Below are 11572 nucleotides of genomic sequence, written 5' to 3'. Positions count from 1 at the left end.
TTCTTTCTCCCCCCCCCCCGCCCATCTTTCTCCCCCCCCCCCCGCCCATCTTTCTCCCCCCCCCCCCCGCCCATCTTTCTCCCCCCCCCGCCCATCTTTCTCCCCCCCCGCCCATCTTTCTCCCCCCCGCCCATCTTTCTCCCCCCCGCCCATCTTTCTCCCCCCCCGCCCATCTTTCTCCCCCCCCGCCCATCTTTCTCCCCCCCCGCCCATCTTTCTCCCCCCCGCCCATCTTTCTCCCCCCCGCCCATCTTTCTCCCCCCCGCCCATCTTTCTCCCCCCCGCCCATCTTTCTCCCCCCCCGCCCATCTTTCTCCCCCCCCCGCCCATCTTTCTCCCCCCCCGCCCATCTTTCTCCCCCCCGCCCATCTTCTCCCCCCCCGCCCATCTTTCTCCCCTCCCCCGCCCATCTTTCTCCCCTCCCCCGCCCATCTTTCTCCCCTCCCCCGCCCATCTTTCTCCCCTCCCCCGCCCATCTTTCTCCCCCCTCCCCCTCCCCCGCCCATCTTTCTCTCCCTCCCCCGCCCATCTTTCTCCCTCCCCCTCCCTCTTTCTCCCTCCCCCTCCCCTTTCTCCCCTCCCCTTCTCCCCTCCCTTCTCCCCTCCCCCTCCTCCCCTCCCCTCTCCCTCTCCCCTCCCCTCCCCTCCCCTCTCCCTTCTCCCCTCCCCCTCTCCTCTCCCTTCTCCCCTCCCCCTCCCCCACTCTCATCCCATGAATGAATTTTAAAAAACACCTATTGTCATAAAGCAGCAGATTCTCTGACTCATGATGAGCAACATCATGAAAATCTGATGAGTTGTTTATTTCTCCTGTGTTAGAAATAGAATAAAGCATCCCTAAAGTTTCAAAACTTACAGGTGATTTCTAAACCACAAAGCAGAGGCTCTATCATGCTAATTGTAGCAAATGGACACTAACAAATTTAGAGGTGGCTTTGGGGTCACCTTTTGTCTGATGGGAGCAAGAAGTAAGCAACAGAATGCTTTTAAATAAATTATAGATAAGTTTGCATTGTAAAATTCAATTCCAAATGTTCACATAGGAAGTTTCAAAGTTATATGTTAATAAAAAATGGGGAAAAATCATGACAACAGGAAATAAGGTTTTGTGAACAGGAAATCCACATGCATATAGTTTTTAATAATAGGCCGAAATTTCCTACGCATTGTGCACAGGACGTCAGAGAATTAGATCTCTTTTTCTTGCTGGTCTCTGCTCCCTGTTGCTTTTCTACTATTCTGCACCTGTTTATCTTTCCCTGACACTTTATAGGAGATGGTGAGTGATACGTTGTATGTGTGACAGGGAAAAGAGACATCAACAGCTGCAAGCTGCATACAGGGTGGGGGTTACAGAATTTCATGTGGTCTCAGTGGGTTCTTTCTCATTCCCTGCCCAATAGTTGTGCTGCTCCCCACCCTCTCCTTTCAAACCCTCACCCTTCACCTTCCCACTTTTTCCTCCTCTTCCCTTCCTACCACTTTCATATTCTCAATATTGCTCCTCCTTTTTGAATATTAGTTAATTCGTTTTAATTTTCCAAAATTCCCTAGATTCAGGGAAGGTTCCACTAGACTGGAAAATAGCGCATGTAACTCCTTTATTCAAAGAGGGAGGGAGACAGAAAGCAGGAAACCACAGGCCAGTTAGCTTAACATCTGTCGAAGGGAAAATGTTGGAAGCTATTATTAAAGACGTTATAGCAAGGAACTTAGAAAAATTCAAGGTAATCAGGCAGAGTCAACATGGTTTTGTGAAAGGGAAATCATGTTTAACCAATTTATTGGAGTTCTTTGAGGGAGTTGCATGTGCTGTCGATTAAGGGGAACCAGTGGATGTATTGAACTTAGATTTCCAGAAGGCATTTGATAAGGTGCCACATCAAAGGTTATTGCAAAAATAAAAGTTCATGGTGTAGGGGGTAACATATTGGCATGGATAGAAGATTAGCTAGCTAACAGGAAACAGAGAGTATGCATAAATGGGTCATTTTCTGGTTGGCAGGACGTAACGAGTGGTGTGCCACAGGGATCTGTGCTGGGGGCTCAACTTTTTACAATTTATATTAATGACTTAGATGAAGGGACCAAAGGTATGGTTGCTAAATTTGCTGATGACACAAAGATAGGTAGGAAAGTAGGTTGTGAAGAGCACATAAGGAGGCTACAAAGGGATATAGATAGGTTAAGTGAGTGGGCAAAAGTCTTGCAAATGGAGTATAATGTGGGAAAATGTGAAGTTGTCCATTTTGGCAGGAAGAACAACAAAGCAGCGTATTATCTAAATGGTGAGAGATTGCAGAGCTCTGAGATGCAGAGGGATCTGGGTGTCCTAGTGCATGAATCGCAGAAGGTTCGCATGCAGGTACAGCAAGTAATTAGGAAAGCTAATAGAATGTCATCATTTATTGCGAGGCGAATTGAATCCAAAAGTAGGGAGGTAATGCTTCAGCAATACAGGGCATTGGTGAGACCACATCTGGAGTACTGTGTACAGTATTGGTCTCCATACTTAAGGAAGGATAGAAATGCATCGGAAGCAGTTCAGAGAAGGCTTACTAGACTGATACCTGGAATGGGCAGGTTGTCTTATGAGCAAAGATTGGACAGGCTAGTCTTGTATCCGCTGGAATTTAGAAGAGTAAAAGGCGACTTGATTGAAACATATAAGATTCTGAGGGGTCCTGACAGGGTGGATATGTAAAGGATATTTTCCTTTGTGGGAAAATGGAGAACCAAGGGTCACTGTTTAAAAATAAGGGGTCGCCCATTTAAGACAGAGATGAGGAGAAAGTTTTTCTCTCAGAGGGTTGTGAGTCTTTGGAACTCTTCCTCAAAAGGCAGTGGAAGCAGTGTCTTTGAATATGTTTAAGGCAGAGGTAGATAGATTCTTGATAAGCAAGGGGGTGAAAGGTTATCGGAGGTAGGTGGTAATGTGGAGAAATCAGTTCAGCCATGAACTTATTAAATGGTGGAGCAGGTTTAAGGGGCCGAGTGGCCTACTCCTGCTCCTAATTCATATGTAATATTTATTCAATCCTTGTATCTTCCCATCCTCTTTACTCTTAATTGATATTATTTAAGCTCTTGCACTGAAATAATCAACTTTGACATTATCAAGCTTGGAGGAACACGCCCTTTTGATGGGGTAATTGAGGTTGTAAACATTCCAACAATTCCAAGTAATAGTCTGTTGGAATTTACTAAATTCCTCAGCTCTCCACAGGTCACATAATCTTGGTAATACTTGGAAATACTCCCCTTATCCTGCACAATGAAACTGAGGCAAAAAGAATATCCTCTTGCTTTGAAAATCCAGGTGAGTCGAGCAGTTCTCTTTCAGGGTGATCCTTTTGAATATAGACAAAACAAACAAAATGAGGTGAGTTGTCACAGCATAACATCCTTCACTCATTGCAAACTATCACAAGTTTGCTTCTCCTTCTCACATTCATCCCGATAGGTTGAAGGTTTTGTTTCCTTGTCTTTTGTTTAAAGAATTTCCTGTGTCAGGACTCTAAAATTTCTGTACGACCATAATTCAAATTATAAATTGCTTGTACTTCTCCCTTACTGCAGCATGAAAGTGCACACTAAAGCAAGTACTGTGTTGTTTCCCTAATGCCAAAACTGCACAGGATAAGCTTCTAATTGTCCCTAGATGGTTCAGACCAATATATTTCACTGGTGATGAAGTAATGCCGAATTGCAGCAAGTATTGACATTGAAAGTTGCAATTTAGCTTACTATCACAGTATTCTTCAGGTCAGCCATTTTCTTCCTGACCTGTATCCAGGGTCTGTTGGGTACTGTGAAGGAGATTTTAATAGGTCTGTGCCCAGATACAATGGATCACCAGTGAATATTTGAAAATCATGGGAATCAGTTCCTTTACATTGTGCTCTGCCATCCGTCCAAGTTTCTTATATTTGCTGTGCACAGGTTATCTTCTGCACCTGAGCACAGACCCAAGAAAACTTTAGAGTTTTTGCTCTTTCAAAAATCTGCTCTCAAGCTTGCTGGACCAATGCTTTTTGGGAGGGTATCCTTCTGTACTATATAGGACAATCCTCCCTATCTACGTGAGGACTTCCATCGCTTTGTCATCCAAACTAGCCATTTGCGTCTTTGGCAATTACATTTTTCAGAAAAATGAGGGGAGTAAACTCCTGAACTGTCCTCTTCTGAGAAAATAGAGGTTTAAATGTTTTGGTAAACCATTTTAATCAGATTTGAAGATCAGCTGGTCAGGTATGAGATTGCACAGTTACGTCTGCAGTAAAAAGATAGCAGTATCATGGGTTGACAAGAATAGGAGAATTTGACCAAAAACCTAAAGTAACATGCAGTTAACTATAGATTACGACACCTACAGCAATTGCTAGGCTGTAAAGTCCTGCTGTACACAGTAACTCAAGTCCAGAAGAGATCATTTTATTTTTCCCACATAGTAACTTTCCACGAACAAAAAAGCAAAATACAGAAACAAAAACAGAAAAAGTTTGAACCACTCAGCAGGACCGACAGCATCTGTGGCGAGAACAAACAAGTGAATGTTACAGGTTTGCACCCTTTTTTACAACTGGAAGATATTACAGATGACCAGCATTTAAAAAGGAATAGAACAAGGGAAGGGGTAAAAAAACACAAACATACATGGGAAAAGAAGTAGAATAAACTCAAGTGCCTCTGTCAAACATAGGTAAGTCAGAAACTCCTTTGGGCCCCACGAGGAAAGTTATGTCCTCCCCGGTCCCAAACTCCTCCTCCCCAGCTCCTACACAACCCTTCCAAAACCCCCTACCTGCCACTTTCCTGGAAGTTGGTAAGTGACCAAGGGCCAGCCTGTCTTTGGCAGCTGGCAGCCATTCTATGCCCTCTTCCCACCCATCCTGGAAGTGGATTGGCAGTTAAAATCGCTGAAGTCATTCCGGACAGGAAATTAACCTACCAGGTCAGTTTCCTGCCAGAAACCCACTCAGACATGCCAACCGCACCGTCTCATAAATCATGAGACAAACTCTTAAAAATCAGGAAATTTGGCATAAAAATCATGAGTTGCTTTTTTTTTCAATCACAGCCCAATAGAGATTGGCAGTTGTTTCATTAAGCTTTTTCAAAAAATGAGTCTCATCACAAAGACATTGGCGATAGCTCATTCTCCGTGCTCTTCCAATTCTGGCTTCTTGCAGATCCCCAATTTTAATTGCTCCACAATTGGCAGTCGTGCCTTCAGCTGGCTAGGCCCTAAACTCTGGAATTCTCCTAGCACTCTCAGCTTTGAGTCAGAAGTCGTGGGTTCAAACCCCACTCCAAAGACTTGAACACATAATCCAGTACTGAAGGAATGCTACACTGGAGTAGGTGCTGTCTTTCAGATGACACCTGAAAACGGGGCCCGATCTGACATCTCAGATGGATGTTAAAGATCCCATGGCACTATTTTGAAGAAGAGTAGGAGAGTTCTCCCCATCGTCTTGGCCAATATTTATTCCTCAACCAACAGCACTAGCACAGATTATCTGGTCATTACTTCACTGCTGTTTGTGGGACCTTGCTGTGCACAAATTGGCTGCTGTACAACAGACTACACTTCAAAAGTACTTCATTGTCTGTAAAGCACTTTGAGACATCCCAAGGTCATGAAAGGTGCTACATAAATGCAAATTCTTATTTTTTTCCCCCAAATCCATACTGGGTGTTCGTAATGGACCCATATCTTTATCCTGTGTTATAGCCTCCTTACCCACCACTGGTTTTGGGATGATTGGTGTGTACGAACTGGTTTACCCCTTTTTGAACAGAACTATTATTTGGGTACTCTCCAGTCCTCTGGCACAACTTCCATATCAAGGAATGTGGTCAGAACCTCTGCTCTTCCCTCTGACTTGCCTGAAAATTCTGTGATGTAAACAGCAGGAATCAGTGTCTTACTGACCTTTAGTTCCATTTTTCCAGTGCTACTGACTTGTCTATTTGCTGTACCTCCTCCTCTGTACCCATTTATTGCCCTTTGAAAAGTGAAGCCAAATCCTTATTTAGTATCTCTGCCATCCCTTCGTCCTCCATAAGATTTCCTTTTTCATTTCAAATTGGCCCTGAATTTTCTTTAACTGTTCTTTTACATCTTTATAAAATTCTTTACCATTTACTTTTGTTCCCTGCCAGTCTTTCTTCATACACCCTCAGCCTTTCTAATCTTTTTTGCTTCCCTCTAATATTTGGCCTGATTTTCTTTTATATTCTAAACCCTAGATTTGTCAGATGCCTCATTTTCATTTTCATTTCTCTTCACATCCAATGAACCTTTGTTGCACCCCTTTTACTTGTGGAAATATGTCTGTCGTTTCCCACGGTTTGTACACTGTCCTATTTGCCATTTTTTCTTTCCAATATATCTGGCCTACTTCCCTTTTTAACCTATTGAAATTGGCCCCAATAAAGTACATTCATCATTGACTGTTCCCTCCTTTTTCAGTGTTTATATGAATAGGTTTCAGATGTACCCCTAGCTTTACTTTGCCAATTTTCCCCATTTAATATCCCAGCAATAAATCCAACACTGTCTCTTTGCTTGTTGATCTAAAAATACACTGAACTGGAAAGCAGTTCTGGCCATGTTATGGAAACCCCCTCCTAATCTTTATCGCCTATGTTACCTCTACCCATGTCTATCTTTGGATAATTAGCAACGAGTTATAGAAGAGAAACATTGAAGGTTCAGATAATGAGATGGGATTTGCCTCTATGTGGAGATGTACCAGCTGGAAATAGATAAATGGGGTGGGGTGGGGAGGAGGGTGTGCAGAGAGATTCAGAAGCAGGAAAGGTAGCGAGGGTGATACTCGTGCAATGTGAAATGGATGGGAGTCTCTCATTGTACAATAGGGTTAGTCATAAGATGCATATTACAGGCCTGTGTCGGTGCTGATTTAAAAGAAAGAGCTGCAATTTCTGATTCTTAAAGAGATTTAGCTGCATGTGCAGCAGATCATCAGGTGTTTAAACATTAAGGATCTAGTAGATCCCTGTCCACACAGCACCAAACCCCAGCTGCTGTCTCCCCTGACTCTGAGTTACACATATGGCCGTGCTCAGCCTGTCAACTGAAATCTTTGCCCTGGCTTTGGTATTCATGAGTCTGTGGTCCGTTCACCATTTGCCCACTGGAGACTTCGCTTCCATGCTGAAGGGGAAAGCAGCCCTGTGGTCACATGATCCATCCAGGGGCAGAGTAGGATGCAGCAGCCGACAAAAGGCATGTTATTGAATGCCTGTGAAAAATCTCAAGATTCCAGAGCCCCTTCACGAGATCGCAAGCAAGGCGGCAAAATTGTCTCACTCACGATAAACTCATGAGAGTTGGCATTTCTGCACACTTCAAGTTAAAATCCCAAACAGAAAAATACTCTAATTAGAATCCCAAAAAAGGCACACCTCAGTATAAAATTACTCTGCGTGGGCCTCAAGCTTGAGCAGTTCCTACCCAAGAACTGGTCAGGACATGCTTCAGCTTCAGACAGTACATTCCTCAATAGATTTATTGTTTGGAAACCATAGAATGAGGCTTTGATGTGCAAAAGGAATTGTTGCATAAGAAGTAATAAAAACAGAAAACATGTTTACTAGCTTTTCTTACTGAGGTGACAAAGTCACATTTGAATATTGAATGAAAGAGTAATTATGCTATTAACACAATGGGCTGAACTTTCCTGTGGGCATCGGGAACCTGATGCCAGGACCATTTCTGGACCCTGACCCTGCTGGTTGCTGATGTTGGCCCCCACCCTTCACCCCAGCATGATCTTATGAAAGGTGGCCAATTAGTAGGCTGCCTCTGTGTTCACCGTCCAATGAAGGATGGCAGGTGGAACAGCAACTTGCGAGGCCCAATCAGAAGACCTGCAATTAATGGGTGGGAATCAGAAAGTTTCCCAATCAAATCTGGAGTCAGACAGGGCTGTCCTCTCTCCCCTGTCTTGTTTGTTTGGTGTATCGAACCCTTTGCTGAGTCCATTAGGAAGGATGTGGTCATAGGAGGGGTGACAATCCCAGGCAACTGAGGACCTCAGGTCAAAGCCTCCCTGTCCATGGACGACATCGCCATTTTCTGCTCGGATCCAGCTGCGACCAGTTCGAACTGGCCTCAGGAACCAAAGTAAATCGCGGCAACAGCGAGGCCATGTTCTTTGGGAACTGGGCTGACCGATCCTTTCTGATTCTCATGAAGGGTCACTGACCTGAAATGTTAACTCTGCTTTTCTCTCCACAGATTCTGCCAGATCTGCTGAATATTTCCAGCACTTTTTGTTTTTATTTTATATTATTTATGACCGATCTTTTGTTCCCTTCACCGTCGTGTCAGACTACCTGAAGGTACTGGGGCATGCACCAAAAACTGGAAGGAGCATGTAGCCATGGTAAAACATAAACTGAGCATGTGGGAGCAGCATTCATTCTCCATTGTGGGTAGAACCTGGTCATCAGGTGTGAGGCGCTCACGTCGTTACCGTACGTGGCGCAGGTCTGGCCCATATCCCACTCCTGCGCCGTGGTGGTCACCCGAGCTTTCTTCCACTTTATCTGGAGATCGAAAATGGAGCATGTCCATAGGGACACAATGTTCAACGCTCTAGATAAAGGGGGAAAAAATGTACCCAACGTTGCCCTCATCCTGATGGCCAACTTTGTGTGTGGCTGCATCAAGCTCTGCATAGAATTCCAGTACGCAAACACCAGGTGTCACTACATACTGAGGTTCTATCTGTCCCCAGTGTTGCGAAGGATGGGTCTGGCCACAGTGCCACAGAACGCTCCATCCAGTTGGACCGTGCCGTACCACATATCCTTCATGGAAAAGTTTGTGCAGAAAAACACCTTTGACCACCAATCCATCAGGCAGTGGTCTGCACGGAATGTCCTCAAGGTCCTGCGGGAAAAGGAGATGGTGGATCCTGTCGGATGGTTCCCTGAGCAGACCGCCAAAGTCAGCTGTCAGAATGCCTCATCACCAGAACTTTTAATCAAGCACCAAGACATAGCTTGGCTGGAGGTGAGAAGCTCCCTCCCCTTCAGATCCTTCCTACATGTCTGGAATCTCACCGCCTCCGCAAGCTGCCCTGTAGGTGGCTGTGGTGAAGAGACCGTCGCCCACCTCCTTCTGGAATGTGCCTTTGCAAAGCAGGTGTGGAAAGAGATGCAGTGGTTTTTGTTGAGGTTCATCCCACGCAACTCCGTAACACAGATGTCTGTGCTGTACGGGTTGTTCCCAGGGGCCCACACCGAGATAAACATCAACTGTTGCTGGAGGCCCATCAACTCGGTGAAGGACGCATTTTGGTCTGCCCGAAACTTGCTGGTCTTCCAGAGCAAAGAGTTGTCCATGGCCGAGTATTGCAGACTGGCACATTCCAAGGTCCAGGACTTTGTGCTGAGGGACGCACTAAAGCTTGGGGCAGCCGCTACAAATGCTCAATAGGGAAAGGCCACAGTGTAAGGTCCTCCCGCCAGAGTATACTGAGGGGCTGGAATCCATGTAAAACCCCTCAGGCTGTATACACCAAAATGTTTTTTTACCATGTAATGCCAATGTATATTGCATTTAAAATGGAATGGCAAGAATTGTGAGGCACCTCATGTTTCTGTATTGAAGAAATCTGATCTTTATTGTACTTTCCGAAATGTGAAATTTGAACTGTTTTGTAATGTATTTTTGCAAATTTTTATGAATAAAGTATATTTTTGGAAAAGGAAAGAGGACTTGCAGCACTGAATGGCAAGCAGCCCCACTGGAGAAGAAGGTGCTGCTGAGGCAGAAAAGGGAACGCAAGGGCACCTCAAAATGGATGCGTTGTTGGATGCCTGCAGAGAATTTAAAAATAAAGAAGACCCACTGCTGTTAGAGTCATCAGTGTGAAGGGGAAATCCCTCCACAGGATTGATGGTCTATGGCCATTTCATCCTTGTGGCTCTTTCATTCAGGCACGGATGGCCCACTGACCTGCCGCTGGGAAGCTGCCACCAATTTGCTGGTGGGCTACGGACTCAGCAGGAGGCTGGTATGACATGGGGAAAATGCTGGCGGGTTTGGAAAATGACCCCTAAGTGGGACCTTAATTGGCTTCGCTGCCTCTGTGGAGCAGGTTGCCAATTCCTATGGCAGCCTGCCCTGGGAAACTCTCCCGGAGGCAGGACAGCGTCGGGGAGCCATCCTGACAGGCAACTATCTGAATTTCGCTACCCCCTGCCTCCAAAGGACTGGGAACATTCCACCCAATTTGTCTGTATTATGTACTGACACCCAGTATAAACAATATTCAACGTGCGCTGCTATACTGGATGAGCTGAGATGAATTAGAAGGCAGATTTCTACCCATTGCACTACAAAAATCTGTCGAAATGACAGTCACAAACACTATTTTATGATGAAATATTATGATATTGTCCCTTGATAATGCAGTTTTCTTTTATACCTGAGTCCTGGATCAAATCTAACCAACACTGATGGAATGAAAGGCTCATCTCTTAACAGTCACAGATGCGGTGCATTTGGTCAGTTGCAATTCAGTTTCTTTTATGATTGTGCGCACAGCATAAAACTCCCCAAAATGTGGTGTTAATATAGCCATTAAATCAGTCTCATTCATGCTGTCTTCATAGGTACTTTTACACTGATCTTGTTCTTGTTTTTTGTTTAGCAGATACACTGTATGTTGCAATCCCCAGGTTACTATAACTGAGAATAGATTAAACCCCATTCCCTCAGTGAGTCCAAGCCTACTTTTCATGGGTTTTGAGGGCAGGGATTGAACGCTTGTAAAAACAAATACCTTTTTCTAATGGACCTCCAAAAGGGGATTTGTGACACTCATAGGCAATAAAATGGGAAGAGCAAAGCTTGAAGGTTAGACATATCCACTTGGGTGTCACTCTCCTGGATCCTCAATAGCCATATAAAAGCGTGGATGTAATCGACCTCCTATTAGACCCTTTATATTTCACACTTCTGTAATACAGATGGCAGGATTCAGGCATCTGCGTGCTAGCTCCCTGTGTTTAAATTACTCAAATTGGCTCTCTTAACCTGACAGCAGACTTGAAATTCTACAGAAATATCTATACAAGGAGGCAGTACATGACTCTGGTCTCATGTGGTACATGCTACAGAAGCACTACATATAAACTATAAGTACTCCTGCAATTGCTTTAACCATTTGTGTCACTGAATGACAAATGTAGAACTTTCAGCATTTGCATTCAAAAGCCTACCTGAAATGCTGGTTTCCAGTCTCGAAGTCTGGTGAGCTTTTCCCTTATCCTGCATTACAACAGTGACTGCACTTCAAAAGTACTTCCATAAAACACTTTGGAGCATCCGGTGGTCATGAAAGGCGCTATATAAATGCAAGTCTTTCTTTTAATTGATAATAGCTTATATGATAGAAATGTAAAGGCAGTCTGCAATGAATATTTCCCTTTAGAAACATGTTTAAAAAGACATTTCCTACAGTTTTATTGGGACCAATGCAATGTGAAAAAAGCAAAACCATTGGCTGAATTTTGTTGGTGTGAC

The 11572-nt window shown here is 44.4% G+C and overlaps 1 protein-coding gene and 1 long non-coding RNA gene across 2 annotated transcripts in view; both read left to right on the top strand.

Annotated features, from left to right (window-relative positions):
* Positions 1–11181, top strand: part of LOC137363037 (uncharacterized) — a gene marked incomplete at its 5' end in the record, with an annotated part of 26888 nt that extends 15707 nt beyond the window's left edge. Inside the window, 6 exon segments of the mRNA XM_068027162.1 lie at positions 3920–4042; positions 4376–4562; positions 8273–8376; positions 9735–9897; positions 9982–10058; positions 11110–11181. Coding sequence (XP_067883263.1) covers positions 3920–4042; positions 4376–4562; positions 8273–8376; positions 9735–9897; positions 9982–10058; positions 11110–11181 — 726 coding nt within the window.
* LOC137374725 (uncharacterized) overlaps positions 1–11572 on the top strand; it is a 54420-nt gene that overhangs the window by 19108 nt on the left and 23740 nt on the right. The window lies entirely within an intron of this gene.

This window comes from Heterodontus francisci, chromosome 1, assembly GCF_036365525.1.
Source record: "Heterodontus francisci isolate sHetFra1 chromosome 1, sHetFra1.hap1, whole genome shotgun sequence".
Taxonomy (NCBI): Eukaryota; Metazoa; Chordata; class Chondrichthyes; order Heterodontiformes; family Heterodontidae; genus Heterodontus; species Heterodontus francisci.
The sequence above is the reverse complement of the archived record's forward strand: the minus strand, read 5'-3'. Positions and strand labels throughout refer to the sequence as shown.